The sequence below is a fragment of the Rhopalosiphum padi genome, chromosome 2 (genome assembly GCF_020882245.1).
Source record: "Rhopalosiphum padi isolate XX-2018 chromosome 2, ASM2088224v1, whole genome shotgun sequence".
In the NCBI taxonomy this organism is placed as follows: Eukaryota; Metazoa; Arthropoda; class Insecta; order Hemiptera; family Aphididae; genus Rhopalosiphum; species Rhopalosiphum padi.
Window position 1 is genome coordinate 12416421 of NC_083598.1, and position 18764 is coordinate 12435184.

General features: G+C 27.4%; 1 protein-coding gene and 1 long non-coding RNA gene across 3 annotated transcripts; both read right to left on the reverse strand.

Annotated features, from left to right (window-relative positions):
• Nucleotides 1-8220: 8220 nt before the first annotated feature.
• On the reverse strand, nucleotides 8221-14270 carry LOC132920161 (uncharacterized). Of its 2 annotated transcripts, XR_009660699.1 has the most exons (4): nucleotides 14256-14270; nucleotides 12393-13280; nucleotides 9481-10003; nucleotides 8221-9016 (listed from the first exon to the last, which is right to left on the reverse strand). It is a non-coding gene; the product is annotated as an uncharacterized LOC132920161 (long non-coding RNA). The 2 variants fall into 2 exon arrangements; XR_009660698.1 differs by having other exon boundaries at nucleotides 8221-10003.
• Nucleotides 10098-12394, reverse strand: LOC132920160 (nucleolysin TIAR). Its single transcript, XM_060982324.1, has one exon. The coding sequence runs from the start codon at nucleotides 12290-12292 to the stop codon at nucleotides 11129-11131; it is 1164 nt and encodes a 387-aa protein (XP_060838307.1). The 5' UTR covers nucleotides 12293-12394; the 3' UTR covers nucleotides 10098-11128.
• Nucleotides 14271-18764: the final 4494 nt, after the last annotated feature.

Genomic DNA, 18764 nt, shown 5'->3' on the forward strand with positions numbered 1-18764 from the left:
ACACAATGCATTTGCTTATATAACAATATACTATAACTATATACCTATACGAATAAATTAAGTAATCTAGTGAATAACTGGGTCGTCAGTCGCCGAGCTCACTTATTCATACGTCTAACTGTCTAAGACCCAAGTATCCCCCAACACATACGTACTACGTATATAATAACATAATATATATATTTCTTTGATAATAATTTATTTATTTAGCAAAATCGACGTTTACAAAAATTAGTTACCTACCTACTTATATTGATATGCACCGCAGCATCTAACACCAAAGATAAAACCTTTGTTTTGATAGACAACTCTCTAAAAATTAATAATAATAATTAATAAACTTAATACCTACTACCTAGTAGTAATACAATTAATAATTATATAAATTATAAATTAAAGTTTATTGTATTGATAAAATGTTTTACTGTTTAATAATCAATAACAAAAAAGGAGAATTTTTTATAATCTTAATCCAAATATTAAATACCTATAACTAGGTTAACTCAGCTAACTATTATAATATTTTGAGGTGTTTATTTTGGGAAATATTAGATTTTCTGATCTTGTATTATCTATGGTTTATAGTTATGAATTGCTACATATATCAAATTTTATAGTGCTAAATAATATAATATAATGATTTTTTATTTTTTATTATATAATTGTTTTACGAATAACTGTTTCGATATTCTGAGTATAATAAAATTGTTTAATCAGAAAAATCTATTTTACGAAATATAATTTTTAGAGAGGTTTTTGTGCTATTTGTAAGCAGTTAATATGTATTTCCTCCACTATAGTCTATACCATTACTATGTTCTATAATTCTATTATAGATTTAGTTAAGGCATAAATGCATATTATGTATTTTTTAACCATTGCATATTAAAAATAGTTTTGCCATATTATAAAAAAGTGTATAATTTACATAATTTTAGACTTAATGTTAAGATTCACATATTCCATCGTTAATTCTGGTTGAATGTAATTCTTAAGTATTTTGTATAAATTAACACTGTTTATGGAAAGGCATTTACAATGTACCTACCTACCTACCTATATTGTCTTTAAATTTTATTGGGTCATGGTCTTTTAAAATGGTAATATTTGGAGATGTTCTTTTTTAATTTGAAAAGGTTAAAAAGACAGTTTTATTATTGTTAAAAACTGTTTAATTATATACATTTTTTTAATATTTTTGTTATTTGTTTACAGAATTCCTCGTGTTGCCGCATGCCGGTCATTATCAGTACTATATAATCTATATATAGATTACTTTTAATTTGGTGATTAGACAGACACCTGTGGTATAAATGATATATACTTATAAGTTATAATAAAAGGGATAATATATGTTTAACAGGGGTCACCAATTAACAATTTTTAAGGGCCACACTCGGAATCTAAAAATTTTTCGTGGGCCATCAAAATTCTAAGTACATATAAATATACAATTACACATAATGTTGTCGTAGTATACCTATATTATTTATTCTTTATCCGCGGGCCGGATAAAATTTGTTCGCGGGCCGCCATTTGGTGACACCGGGTAATACATAATGTATTCCTATATTGTACCCTGAATTACTCCAAAGGACATAAATTAATTTTTACTTTTTGCATTGTCTATTTGAACTTTGTGAGCTTTGTATTTAATACCGATTTGGTTTAAATTATTTATTTATTTATTTTAAGTTATAATTTATTACATTTACATGCTGTATCGAAGGCTTTACTTGTATCCATAAATAAACTGATTGATTTTTTTTTCAATCCATTGCTATTATATAATTTTATAAGTTAAACTGGTATTAGCACTTGCAGTATTTTGTCTTTTTTTAAGGTCAGATTGAGTTAGAGGTAGTAGGTATTAAGTTTGCTTCAAGATAATTAGCAAGTCTTAATTTAATTATTTTTTCAAATATTTTAGAGAAAGTATTGTCATGAAACATTATTGATCTATAAATTTCTACATGATTTATATTACGGTTTTATGGATTGGTGTACTTATTGTTATTTTTAAAATTGATTAAATCAACATTATCAACATGTTTAGTGCCTATACGTTTAACTAATACTTACTTATGTTTTATTGTTTTGTATACGGTAATACAGTGTACTATATACGTCTATACCATACGTCCCGAATAATACTGTATATGTGACGTATGGTAACTTTATTACTTTTAGACATTGATTAAATATACTTTTATGTCTTAGGTATAAACAGTATATTTATGAGTAGGTATCTGTATGGTAATTTAATTTAGCGCTAATAATAAATAATTTAAAATTTTTTAAAAGTATTACCCATATCAATAAATTATTATCATGACATAGTTATTGTTACATATAGTATTGTATTTCAAATTTTATTATATTACTATATAATTAAGAATATAGTTAAACATTGTGATATCTTAGTACGTCCTTTAATAGTTTAATTGGTATGGTTACCATTTTAAAACTAAGTGCAGCCCATGCAGCCATGCAGGTATATCATCATAGAGGTATATCGTATATGTACATGTAGGTATGAGTATACGAGTATATAACAGAAAATGTACATTATATATATTTAATTATAAGTACTAAATAATTGTAGTTGATGAATGATATGATAAATAGCAGGTGACAATTGTTGAGATACCTGGTACCAATAATGTGACAATGACTAGAAAAAAATACTATTCTATATATTATACTATTAAGTATTAGGCTATTCATATAAACGATATATAATATACACCTATAGCTATTACCTTCATATGATGGGTATCATAATAATACACAAGCTCTACACCTACTGATCAGTCAGTAGTGTACACATGGTGGGCATTTGGATATTTTCAACCCTCCCATTTGTTTTTTCACTCTATTGAAAATTAAATTGATCAATTTTAAATTTAAATGGTTAGCATTTTTACATCAATTATTATTACATCGGCGCAATTTGGGGAGACTAGGGGTTAAGCTTCTTCTAGTTTTATTTAAGCCCCCTCACTGTTTTTTTGTATATTCATTATTCTTAAATCCATACTAACTAACTAATACAAAAATGGTAGAATTAAAAAAAAAATTATTTAAGAGATATTTTTCAGTTACAAGGAAGATAAAAAATTGATTACGCACATCCTTTTATCAAAATAGGTTTTCTAATTCTTTTCTTATTCATATAGATAAATATTTTATTTCTAGTAATCTAGTCTGAAATATGAAAACATATTAATTACATTTTCTATTTCTAATCACCATTTACAGTAATAATAAAAAAATTTAGGTAATTTACAACATCATATTATTACATGTTATTAAAAATTTTTTTTTATTAAATATTAATATTTTGCAAAAAGCAATTAAATTGTAATTTGTATTAATAAATGTTGAGTTCAGTATTTAAATATATATCGACTACACAATTACATGTCAAGTTTATTTATCTATTTTTCAATAAAGTTTAATTCGTACCTATACCGACCTATATTATTGTAATATTGTATTATGTTTTTACTGATAAAGAATGTATAGTTAGTGGCTACTATATTACTATATTTACTATATTTGAAGATTATGGTAAATAACCATTGCTAATTAATACCTAATTATTATAACCATGAAACTATAAGATATTAAAATTAAATTATAATTATTGCTATAACCCTTAACTGTTTTAGTTCACATAAGGTTGCAATGGAATATGGATAGATACTCAGGATGACAGGATACTTATTTATAGTGATAAATAGAGTTAAGATGTGATGACCTACAAAACACACAAAAATGTTCTAAAAAAATGCAAAAATTCCCTAAAAGGTTCAAAAAATTACCTTAAAAATGGTCTAAAAAACTAATTAAGTAAGTGAAAAAAATGTATTTATAAATAATAATTTTCATTAGAGATATGGGCGTGATAATGGGTGTAATTGTAATAGTAATTTAAAATATGAATTATAGATTATAATATTAATAAAATAATAAACAATAGTATACATTTACATTTTAAGCATTGTATAAAATTATTAAAAATAAATTAAAAAATAAAATATAAATTAAATTAGATTTTAAATAAATTAAATTTGTTTCCAACTTGAGTTTAACACTTGCTCTAAAATCTAAAATTACCCCACATTTTACAAAAACTACAAAAAATGACCAAAAAGATGAAAAAATGACTTAATAATTTTGAAAAAATGACGTTAAAAAACAAAAAAATGCATTTATAGCTAAAAATGCCGAAAAATGCAAAATAAAATTAGAATATTCTGCATCAAGAGAGCATGAATCAAATTTTTAGCTAGGATAGCATTGTAAAGAATTAAAGGGAAAAAAATGTAAGTCATCAACATCCTAACTCTAGTAATAAATAATAATATACTATTAACAAAAGAAGCGTGCGTTGTTGCTTAATTATATTAAATCTATTATAAATAATCAGTACCTACCTATTTTAAATTCCGAGGTTTAACAGAAAACCATAACAATATTAGGCTCATGTTTTTTTTTTTTTGAATCTATAATGGTTTTCGAGTAAAAGTACTCTAAACATTAACAGTTACATTTATAGCATATTCAAACACCATGACGTATCATGGGCATGTACCGTTTCCGCCAAAATTTGAAATAATTGTTATGGCATCGCCCATCTTCATCAATCTACCTACTATGATAAATGTAAAATTATTATACACATATTCCATATTTTTTCAAAAACGATATTTTGTTAAGTCAGAAATGTATAATACAATAAAAAAAAAAGAAAATTTGTTTTTTATTATATTTACACTCACAGTTCCTACTCGTTCCTAGTTTTAAAAAGGTGTAAAAAAGGTATATATAATATATATATACCATTATTATTTTCTTAAAACCCGTATCTATATATTCTTGAAATGAGAACTTTTTAATGATTTAATGACCAGGTGCGTACAAAAAAAAAAAATTCGGGTGGGGTGGGTTTACAAAATTTAGCAATACAAATTGTGTCACAACATAATAAAACAATTTTTTCCTCGTTACTCTAAATTATTTGGGGGGGAGGGGGGGGGGGTTGAACCCCCTGCATACGCGCCTGTTAATGACTATAATGAGACGTTAAATGGACAAACCGTTAAGAATTTAAGATTGTAATTGAAATTAATCACTGTGCGACGTGATACGTGAGCAATGAAAGACGAAAGTACAACTTTACACTTGGTGGTATTAAGGGATAATATTAAGGTATTGCACTCGATAGTGAATTAGGTATTGGATATAGGTATCAAGAGTTTTTTGGAGGATTTGGTAATCATGTGATAGGGGAATTATTGACTCCGCCGAAATTACCTGTTTATAGAAAAACATCGATTCCGCCGGACACTGTTTATCCCCCCCCCCCCCCCTCCTTGCATATATATAGTAGGTATATATAATAAGAATAAAATAATAATAAATGTATAATTTAAAATTAAAATGTATAATCTAATTAATATAAATAGGTATAATATAAATAATTAATATAACTACTTTTGGTAGTATTTGGACACATGTTTTAAAGAAGTGATTTTAGAAATTTTTTTATCGTAAATTTTTAATACTTTATTTTTTTTTTTATGTTAAATGCACTATTTTTACTGATTGTATTGATATTTATTCCATAATTTATATGCGTGTAAGTGTCAGTTTGTATTTTTATATTTAAAACGTGGGTAAATATGAAAATGTTGGGATGAGCTTTTGTGAATTGTGAATTTAATTTTGAGTGGAAAGACTCACATCTATTAGTAGTACGTTCTGATGTTATTTCCCTTGATGCCCAAATGTGTGGATTGCATTTTGCTCCTTCATATTATTTTATACAATTTAGACAATACATTTTATAAAATATTCTCATACACGTATTGATTATAGACTAAAAATTTAGTTTTGAATTATTATACAATTATTAATATTTTATTAATATATATATTACCTACATAGTATATTATGTAGGACTGTATTTTTTAAATAAGAGAGGGATAAACAGTAGCCGGCGGAATCGATATAAAATCGACGGTAATATAATCGATAAGGAGAATAACGCGAAATAGAAAAAACAACGGGACATATTTATAAAAATATTAAATAATAAGGGGTCTTACATCAGATAATAGGTACACGGAATTGATCTGAAGTCTTACCAAAGAGAGGTGTTGTTGTTCTCTCAGATAAGAACTAATCCAAAATAGGAACGGTTTACGTTTACCAATGCCTATAGGTTCTTAATCTTAACCAACGGTCCGTGGATGGTTATTCGGCAACTCGGGGGTCCATGGGGTAGCTGAGTTTTTTTAATACCTAGTTTACTTGATATTTAAGTCTTAGTATTATCATTAAAAAATAATAAAAATTAAATAAAAAATATTTATTTATTTTTGTAAGGGGAAGGGGTCCGTGATTATATTTTATACTTCAAATGGGTCCAGGCACAGCAAGGGTTGAGATATAGGCTATAGCCCTTAGCCTATCAAAAGTAACAAAAAGATAACCGTGATCTAACACGAATCAAATCAAATACTATAGATATGAGCTCAAACATTTTACTAGGAAAGGAAGACCAGAGATTGAGAGATGGATCGGTAGTTTACAACATCAATTGGATTTCCATACTGTCCTAAAACTGGTGATACCTGTCAGGGTCGGCCTGGGTACCTGAGGGCCCAGGCAGGAATTATTTTCTGGAGCCCAATAATAATTTTATACTGTATTTTGGGGTGACACAGTACAGCCAGTACAGGGGACCAGGAACTATAATACGGCAAGGGCCCAGGCAGGAATCCTGGCCCTCCGGCCCTGGCCAGGCCGACCCTGATACCTGTGATACTCTGATTCACCTATGAGCTTTTTGTATTATGAGCTCTAATCAGTGCCTAGTCTCAGGGGACTTAGTTTCTCTATTATATCTTGAATATAGATATTTTTATAGTAATTACCTACAGTATTATACCACTATATTAGATAATATTTGTTTAATAAATAAACAATAAATATTGCCTATCTAAATAATATTGTTAAAATTATATCAAATCTAAATAACATTAAAATATATGAATATTAATAATAATAACAGTAACCTTAATCGAGCTGATTATCATGATGTTCTTCCTGCCATGATGGTAGTTGAATATAAGTATTTTATACATCCATATGGATTGTATCATTTCTTTTGGTGCATATATTATGACAGGTGGTTAAGGGGACATAATATCATCAATAAATGTCATACCTACTCTGTTTGTTCAGTCCCTTAAATATGACTTGTATTGGTCGATCTATTGAAAAACTTGCTGTCTAATGTCTATGTAGGTTACTTTATAATTCTTAAACTTATTGGAATGAATACAATACTTGCACTTATCATAAGTAAAACATAAAGGTACACAATATAAATTTTACCTTTGAAAATGTAGATTAATACAAAGTAAATATTCATTTATACATTTTTCTACCATTAGGCATTAGGTACTACAATATACTTAATATTTAAATTTAAATTATACCTTTGTACTTAATTTGACTTTTTTATATGTAAAAAAAAAAACCACATGGTTAATGCCATCAATTTTAAATATTGTAGTACATATTAATATATCAATATTGATACCAATAGTCTACAAAAATATATCACTGCCAAAGTGCCAACACTTTACTTCTATAGTCATTTCAAAAAGATACCTATCTTAAAGTTAAAGGGTATCTACCTTATATTATATAAGGTAAAAATTATTCTTGATTGCTTACATAGAGGATTGGTCAGTATTGTATGTTTTTATTGAGTTTTATAAGTTATACTATAGTATAACTTAAAAAATTCGATAAAAACATACAATACCTTTTTAATATTATATTGGTAAGACGTGACTATAATATGTGTAATCATACTATTAGTAAATACAAATTAAAATGGGTAGGTGATTTTATTTTGATATAAACCGATAAAAATCTGTATTATTTGATAAAAAACTATTAAAGAATCTTAGTCAATAATGCAATGTATACTTATTGATAATATTGTATGCGTTGTATAGGTAAGTATATTATGTACCTACTGGTTAGTATATTATTTTATTTTATTGTATTTACTTCTAAGACAAATAAATAAATAATAATTTTAACATAGAAATAATACTAAATATTCATGTTTCCAGTATGGTTTAAAGCATGTAATAACTAACAAGTAATAATGTAATATAAACTACACAAATGTAATATAAAATTATTTTTACTTATTTATTGGTTACAGTTTAAAAGTTACAACTTAAAACCATGATGGCTATTTGAACATTTTTTTATCCAGTATATGGTATAATAATGTAGTACTAATAAATTAATAATTTTCAGGAGTTTTAACAAACATTTACATAACTCTGCACTTTAATGTCAGAGTATATTTTAATCAATTTAATAATAAAAGATTGTATATAAAAAAAGAAAAACAATTGTTACTTAATAACCCGTTTTAATTCTTAAATTAATTATTCAGAACAAATATTTACATTTTTAAAACATTCAGCTAAAAAAAAAACATACCAGTGTCAATTATTTATTGCTTGATTTGCATTAATATTTTAAGTATTTTAGAAACAACTGACACATACATAAAGGAATAATATAATATGTTATATTATTTAACTAATTATAATTATTATAAAATAAATAGGTATATTATTTTTTAATTGGATATTTTATACAAGAATAATATAACTAATTACATAAATACCAAAATAAAAATAAATATAAATAATTATAAGTTGAAATTTCAGTCAAGACCACATTTTGAATACACACACTACACACATACACACACAAAAAAAAAAATAGAATGCCATTTAAAATAATTTATAAATATCATAATAGCATAGCCTTATACCTCTAAACATAAAGATCTTACCATAACATTATTACATTAAAATAGAGATAATTTTGAATTTACCAGTAAAATTAATATACCTTTCAATTGTGAATTTGATTATTAACTTTCTTCTTCCAGTTTAGGTATAATCTGTTAAATTGAGGAACACAGAATAATTACTTTTCACAGTCAGAGAAGTAATCAGATTTTATTCATATACAATATTTTGTTTTAAATAAATAAAGAATTCTTTCAATATTTAAAATTTTTAAGAGTAAACATGTATTCCATTTAAAAACATATATTGTCCATCAATATTTAAATAAATACACATTTTTGAATAATTTTGGTTAAATTCATAGGTAACCACTAACCATGTATACACATAATTAATATTAGGTATACCTACTACAGGCCAATTAAATGTTTAAAACACTGACAGAGTCTAATTTTAAAGTTGTAGCAGAATGTAAAGAGTAAATGTATACTTAATTGATTATAGAAAATAACTTTCTATACAAAAATAAATATACAGTTCAAATTTTTTCAAATGTTTAATTAATGAAATATAACTCAGAATACTAATAAAATAAAAAGAATAATATATCAATTACCTTTAATAAATGCCTCCACCAGTAGGAAGTAGCCTATAATAAGTAGCCATATAGTACTCTGTCTTAGTGCACACAGAAGTTTGACTGAATAGTAAGGCATTTACTCTGAAACATTTGTTTCCCTTCAATATGGTATAATTTGTTTTAAACATTATTATTAATTGCACTGACTAATATAGTATGTAATATCCAATTCGTATTAATCCGATTGAAATAGATGTTCAGAATAATATTGCAATATTGTTCTTCAATGACCAATAATCATACATTTTCAGAAAACAAATGGTTTTTCAAACATGGTAGTCTGTAAGCTAAACAATGTGTTTATTTAATGAAAAAAGTAACATTTTATTTCTTCAATACAATTGATAATAAACACAAAATGGATAAAACATACTATACTCTACTAAACAAACTGAACGTAGGTACCTAATGGAATACAACATTGATAAAAGCCAATCACTTGTGTGGCATTTCTTAATTCTTCAGGCGTTGTTCAGTGAAAAAACAAATATTATCCATCCTGAAAGCATTTATAAGTCAAAATACTTTGTTTCTTGCAAAAAAATATGCAAAAGGATACTTTTGAAAAATGATTTGAATATAAAACATTGATATTTGATAAAGTGTATTGATTATTATTAACATATAATGAATACACAGTAAATATTTTTATTAGACTTAAACATCTTTTCAGCCCTTTAGGGTTCACACAAAAATGTAAAATACAACTACAAATGAATCTCAGACACCTAATGAAACATGTCAATAATACACAAATTAAATATTAACTATAATAGTATTGTAAAAAATTATTTTATATATTTAATTTATTTGTAAGTCACAGTTTCTCACAAAATATTTTATGATTAATCAGTTTTAATTGTTTGTACCAGTATACAAAATACAAGAATCCATTGCATTTTATACAAATTATGTTGTCAACAAAGTGTTTTATATTCAGCTCAGACACCTAATTCCAATTAAACATTAGGTATTATAATTAAGTTATTTTTAACTAGGTATTATAATAACACAACAAATACATGAATAGTATATAGCATAATTATAATTATACAAAATTCGCAGTTGAGTTAACTCAAATGGTGAACGCACTTGGTTCTTCATAATTTTTACAACCTTATAATAGAAATAACATCTAAAATAATATAATATAATGAATGCCTAACATCCTATTAATAAAATGTCATACTGTAGTTATACTAGATGGAATTAACAATGTATTTTAATAACCTAATCTAGTATATATATATATAAATATATATATGTATATATAATATATAATATACATATTAAATATTGATATTGATTTTACATAAAATATAAATAAATAAATATATACACACACACATATATATATATATAGCCATACACATATATTATATATATATATAGGTATATATTAATTATTCGACTGAGGGGACAAAATTATACAAAAAAAATTTAACTTACAATGAGGCCATAAATGTGCTATAAATAATGGAACAGCGGGTTAAATTAAATTTATAATTTTTATTTTCATACATCTGTTTTCTAATATTTTAGTATTTTTTTAGATTTATATACAGAGCACAAATGAGAAAACTTATAAGATTTCAACACTTATAGAAATCTATTTTATCGGTTGTCACTGACTTTGATACTGCATTGAGTAAACCCCAGCTTGCATATTGGCTGGTGTTGACATCTGTTGTCCATTAGCAGCTTGTCCTGTTCCATTACCCATTTGATATGCAGTGGCATTTGCCATCTGATATGGATATCCAGTATATTGACTGTAAGCAGCGGCGCCACCATAGCTGGCTTGCATACCCTGCACATATTGGCCTTGCATTTGAGCATATGGGTACCAGTAATTCATTCCTTGATTATATGCCATATTATATGAGTATTGGCCAGTAGTATCAGTACTAGCTGCAGCTTGTGCAGCAAGATTAGCTGCACTATTTGGGTCACCTGATTCTTTACCCCAGAAACATTTAACAGGGTGTCCGTTTATTTCTGTATTGTGTACAGCTTCAATGGCAGTTGTTGCTGCTTCTTTTGTAGAAAACTTAATAAATGCATACCCTTTGTCTCGGAATGCTCTAATTTCAACAATTGTGCCAAATCGTGAAAACACCTGTTCAACTAGCTCTTCTGTTAAGCCTTCAACAATGCCTCCACAGTATACTGTACAATTTGTTGGACTGGACTGATTATAAACATCATCAAATGTTACTGCTCGATAACCACTGTACTTGTTTGGGGCTCTAGGTGGAGGTGGCTTTCTAGTTGACCAATTTGTCCTGATGCTTCGACTACCCAGCCATTGGCCATTCATTGAATTAATAGCATTTTCAGCATCAGATTTTTTTACAAATGATACAAAAGCGTATCCTTTTGACTTTAAAGTCTGAGGGTCGCGTACAATACGACAGTTGGAAATCTCTCCGAAAGGTGCAAATGCCTCTTTCAGAGTGTGTGTTTCAATTTCAGGGCTTAGATCCCCAACAAATATATGATAATGGTTGCTTGTATCAAGCTTAGGCTGATTGCCAGGCGTTGTGGCCCAATTGACTTTCATCTCTTTATCTAAAAAGAGTCGACCATTCATTGCGGCTAGTGCTGTAGCCGCACCCGAATGAGTATCAAATTCAAGGAACGCATAAGGATCACTGCCTGGCTCACGTATCACCTTGCATGCATTTACTGGACCAATGTTTGTGAACAATGCACATAGTAACTCTTCGGTGACTGATGGGTCTAAATTACCAACGTATAGCGTACGAGGGTTGCTCTCGTCACTCATTTTAAACTGTTACTTAAATCGTTTATTTTTATTTTAATAACAAAATAATACTTCGTACGTGTTTCAATAGCAAACGTATTTAAAGTGTTGGTTTACTCACAGACTGTTAAGCGTTTGTTGATGAAACGGACGACTCGTCTCGGAGCGGTTGCACAAACAATGGACGGGCGTATCGTTTTATCCGTTTCGGAAAAACCAAATTGAAACGTACGCGATTCACCGGACGTCGGTAGAATCGTCGGCAGACAAGGTGCGACTATGATACTTAGAGAACAAGCAAACGAAAACAAAAAAAAATAATAATAACAATCAAAACACGATTCACTAACGCCTAACGAGATACACCATTTTTTTTTCAGGAAAAAATATACGTAAAGCGAAAAAGTTCACGTAAATAATGAAAGGTTAAAAAAAATGTTCGTATCACCACTTTTTACAGTGTAGTCGAAATCGGCGCATGCAGTTGCCCGCACTGGTTACCGGTGGACGGCGATGACGAACCGACCGCGTTTTCGTCCGCCAGTTATGACGTTGGTGGGGATTATTGTAATAGTATGTGTTGTGGGTCGAAATCGTTTCTCCGAAGCACGGAACGTCGTCAGCGAGAAAACCGACTACCGACGAGTAGTGTGACAATTTGATCCTTCCGGTGAGGCGGCACTGCGATCGTCGCTGACGTAATGCTCAGCGACCGACCGCGCACGGATAGTGCTGTTCAAATATGGCGGCAAAGGCAAAGAGAGCTACACCACCGCAGAAGTTAAGTGGTGACGTTTTGTCTTATGTGTTCTCATCCGAATGGTAGTTACTAACCAGCTAAACAAACAAACGACTTAATATAAAAAAATAATTGATTATTGTTTATTTTGTGATACAATTTATTACCATGTTGTACTTAATTATTATTATTAAGTATTAGTTGTCGCCACTTTAAAAGAATCTGTTCGACGTGTATATGTTTTTGTTGTTTTATATTTTTACAACTTCCCTGAAAACGATTATACCTAATAGTTATACATAAAATATTATATTACAATACATATTATATATTATTACATATTATAAGTCTATTCTTATCTTAATATGTATACCTACTGTATTCTAACTATATATATTATTGCTGCGAATTATATAAAGCGTAAACGGAAAAAAGTCGTTTTTATATTTTTTAAATAATATTATTATAGAAGATAATTTTTTTTTAATTATTATTAAATTTATTATGAAGTTCGATTAAACATTTTATGTCAACGTTTTGATGAAGATAAATCTACATATACTCCTAATTTTTAAAAATAACAAATAGGTCAAAATATAAGAAAGATATTTTATAACTGAATAAATATATTTTTATATAAATTTTAATATTGTATAATAAATAATAAATTTATTATAATCTTATATTTTATATATTTTTATTTACATATGCAACGGGAAACTTTTTTTTCCTAATATCTATATATTACACCCGTGTGGTCTCCGTCTTGCAAACGTATGATTTAGCAAATTTGCTTTCAGTAGAACCGATGTTATGTAATCATTTTTAATTTTAAAACAAATTGACTTATAATCAATAGGTATTTTTATATTTTAGCATTATACAATATACTCATAAAATTATAACTTGCTTAAAAATCAAAATATCGTAAAAACCCAATGAGACTATGAGAGATAATTGATAATGTTCTTACCTTTAAGTTTGACAATAAGTCAAATTGCTCAAAAATTATAACTTAAAATCGGTTCTCCTGAAAGCAAATTTGGTATGTTGTACATTTGTCAGACGGAGATAACACATGGCATATGCGGGTAGTAGAGTACCTACATTTTATATTTTTATATGGTAGATAAATCGAGGACGAAAAGTCCGGATTCAGTTTTTATAGTAAAAGTTTTATACTATATTTTTATTTGATTAAAACGATTAATATCTCATATACCTATTGATACTAATGGTACTTACATCGCTACACAATAGTGCAGTGTATACAGTATACATGCCCTATAGGTTTTGAGGTGGCCTTATTTTTCACGTTTATTCACATCATGATTTTGCGTACATTTTTACAACCAGCTGTGCATAGATTATACAAATACATTAGCATTATTAAAAATTCAAATGGAAATCTTCTCCGTTGGTTATTTCCCTTTGTAGCCCGTTGACAATTCGAAATTATTATTTATCACAGATTATGTGAATATTGCGCATTTGATAATAATATGTTAGCAATAATAATAATAATTATGTTTTTCAACAAGTACCCTTCGAAATTCAGTACTTTGAATAATAGAGAAAAGAAATAATAAGAAATGTACTAATAGGTTAGTACTAAACTACTATGTATCTACCTACCTACTGATTGTAGTATATATTATATATAACTTGTTAAGTAAGGTAAAGTATATAGGTAAAATAAAAATTAATTTTTATAAACTAATAATTTTCTCTGATATTTTACTATTATAGTATATAAATTTAATATGTTATCAGATAAATTTATTTATGGTTATGATTATTATATTTTATACAATTTAATATCAATATCATATTTCTTTGACAAAGATTGAGTAAATTTAGTTAGAATAAAAACAACTATTATAATATATGGTATGTTTGTTATGTAATAATTACCACCTGTAACGTAAAGGTACGGTTTCCCTGCAGCGTCCAGACGCGGCGTCTAGCGTCAACTACCGGTCTGGACATAGGTAAGCGTCTAGACGCAGCGTCATGACGCCGTGCTGTTCCACTCTTTGACGCTGCAGGGAAACCGTACCTTTAAATGGATTTTGTAAAGTTACTTTTGGATTGAAAGTAATCGCTTGGTCTATATTCACAATTTTTTTTTAAGCGTTTAAAGTTAGAATTTTGACAATAAACATAAAAATTCAAAAATGTACAAATTATATTTTGCAGTTTGAAATGTACCAACATTTTTGTTTTTTATACCTTAGAATTAAAAATTAATACAAGGTTCTTTATTAGTTTTTAAACCTTTATAAGAAAAAAAAATTCTACCGTAAAGTCAAATTAATTTTTTAAGAGAATTTGAAGTATAAATTTTCATGAAATTTGATATTCACCCGTAAAATATTTATATCTCCTCAAACAATTTTTATATAATATGTTATTGTATTTCAAAAAAAAAAAATATATAGGTACTCGTATATTAATATATACTTGAAATTTTTCCAAATATTTATATTATTATTTTCATTACACGATAATATTTTTAAAATTTTGTAATGTAGGTAATTTTGTTATTTTTATGCATACCTAACTGCATAAGAAATTTTAACTATTTTTAGTTTTTTTTTTATAAATGTCGATTAACAATATTATTTACCTGGTTAAAATTCTTGATAATTTAATACAAAATTCCAAATTCTTATATCTGTATAAAAATATAATATAGGCACACATTTTTTTATATGTATTTGAAGTTAGGATTTTGATGAAATTAGTTAAAAATTCATAAAAACTTTTCTTTTTGTATCTAAATTTTGAAAATTGAATACAAAATTCTTCATAAGTATAGTTCATAATGAAACCATTAAATCTCAAAAATGTATAAAGACAATTTTTTTATACATTTAAATTCCAATTTGGGCTAAATTACTCATTTAAATAATAAATAAAGAATAAAGTTGTATGTATTTTATATTAATATAAATTTTACTACACGCAATAACATTTTTGATTTCTTTAAAAATGTTATTTATTTATAGGTGCCATCGCTATGAATCTATTTTTATTATGTTAATAAATATGTATATAAAATATAATATATAAATTATTAATGTATTAATTTAATACAAATAACATAATAAATTACGAAAAATACACTCAACTTTAATTTAAAAATAGAGCTTGCATTTGTTTTAACACCATAATATCGTATACATCTTTATTAGTGATATCTCTCGGCATTGAGAAGTCATGATACTAACTAAATACACTCCAAACTTATTGTGCAACAGAACGGTAGATCTTTATGTCTTTTGGACATAACTATTTCAACCCAAACAACATGTTGGTACACGCAATATGAACAATAATACAAATGATTAAATGAAAAACAAAGTTTGTCATGTATTATATATATAAAAAATGTTATTTATTTTATAATAAACAAAATTTTCATAACAATAAACAAATAGTTATTAATTAACCAAAAACAATAACAAAAATACTTTAAAAAAACTACTGTGACAAGCTGGATGGATAAAAAAAGGTGGGAAAGAAACCCGATGGCGTTCGTGAGAATTGAATTATTATGACCACATATATTCACGTTATCGCAGCTGTTCCCGGGCGATCGAGATTTGAGAGCAGTGTTGGACATAGGGTTGCGAAAGCGCGACAACTGTGAACAATGGTGACGGCGCGATTTCAACGGACTGCGATGTTGTGCACTTGGATTGCAGCGGCGGCGGGCGATGACGAAGACTCGGGCGAGTGCAAGCGCAATTAATGTAATAGAGTGTAACGACTAGAACTCAACTCGTGCTCGGCCGACGGGATTCCAGGGCGAAAATTCAGTGAACTACCGCACCGATGCATGTCCGATACGTCGTTTTCGCTCCGATCGAGTTTAAACACAATCGGTCGCACCCGGATCTGTACTTCTGCCGCCACCGCCACTGCCATCCGCGAGTACCTACGTGTGAGCCGCGCCGATGCTCGACATCCGGCATCCGTGGTGCTGTCCGATACTCGCGTCTATCCTGCAGCCGATCAGCCGGTCGGACGGTGTCGGTATGAATGTCTTCTTGCACCGCTACCGCGATGTCCACCACAACACGTCAGTCTGAAAATCATGATCGCGGAAAACGTAATATAGATAACATTTACCGCCTTGCAAGGTTGTGCTCTCCCTGTGTCCTTCGCTTTTTTTATGTCCACCTATCCGAGCGTCCGTCCGTCAAGCTTGACTTCTCTTCGGCTTCTCCTTTAACGCCGATCTCGGTAGGTAACACAACGTTGCTTAATTTTGTTATAATATATATCATCCCCTATTTCAACCACTTAAAGCCCTTTTTTAGTATTAAAAAGTAGCACATGTCCTTTCTCAGTGTCTAAACTATCTATGTACCAAATTTCATTTAAATCAGTTCAGTAGTTTCGGAGCCTATTCAATACAAACAATCAAATCTTTCTTCTTTATAATATTATATAATATATAGTATAGATAAAGGAAAAACATTTTTACATTTTTGTTATAAGATGGTATTCATCAGTATAACAACTATTTATTCCCAAACGATTTTTATTTGTTTCTGTAATTCAAATACAAATTATTATTTCCTATTCATAGTACAGCTTTTAAAATCTTTTTGAGTTATTTATATGCATGAAAAATTTTCGATTTTTCTTTTAAATTTCTTTTTCTTCAATATCAATATCAATTAAAAATTATTCAGTAGGTCAAAAATCTTGAAAATTTAAACCAAAATCCCACGTAATTTATTCTCATATTTGTATAAAAATATTAAAAATATGTACAACTGGTACAAGTTATTATATTTTATGCATTTTAAGTTAGAATTTTGACGAAATTCTTTAAAATCGCAAAAAATCGTTTAACTATTTTGTAGTTAGAAATTCATAAAAATTTGTCTATGTATCTAAGTTTTGAAAGTTTAATACAAGATTACTCATAAGTTATAAATTCACACTGAAACCATAAAATTTAAAAAATATTTAATTACAATATATTTTAATCTCAAATTCGGACAAAATTATTTTTGTACTATTTATACTAATAATTACAAATATTAATTGTTATATTTTAAAAACATCCGTGGCTTCGAAGAAACTTGAAACTTATTTAATATTTTATTAAACGTAAATCATATTTTTATAGTTTTTACTTTACGCAATGAATGTGTTTATTTATTTTAAGATATTATCTATTTATACTATAAATATATTTTTGCTGTTTTACAGTATTTACAGAAATGTGTTATCACATTTTAGTAAAAAAAAGATAGAAGTTGATATAATATTATGATAATGTGGTATAACGTATAAATACATATTATTTAATAATAATTAAATATTAATAATATAATAAATGCAATAATTTCGGTAAAAATTATATCAACCTACCGTAAATTGTAATACTAAAAGTATAATATAATACATATAATTTAATATAATAAAATATAAGCGGGGGCTTCAGCACTAAAGCTTCCCCTTGGGTGTATCACTGTAATAAAATCATAACTAATGATCTATATAAAAAAAAAATTATAATTTTCTAACTATATAGTTAAATAATATAGCAACAATGATTATTTTTAAGTATAAAGTATTTTTTTTTTTGTAAATATGTAATAATTAATAGTAATTAACTATTAATAATTCATAATAAATAAAAGTTTAATATAACTGAAAACCATTATCATAATTATATTCATTGTAAGTAAGAATGTTAATGATAATTTATTTATTCAAAGATAATAAGAT

Excerpts from the sequence above, each read along its gene's own strand:
- LOC132920160 (XM_060982324.1), bottom strand. The coding sequence starts at position 12,292 with ATGAGTGACGAGAGCAACCCTCGTACGCTATACGTTGGTAATTTAGAC.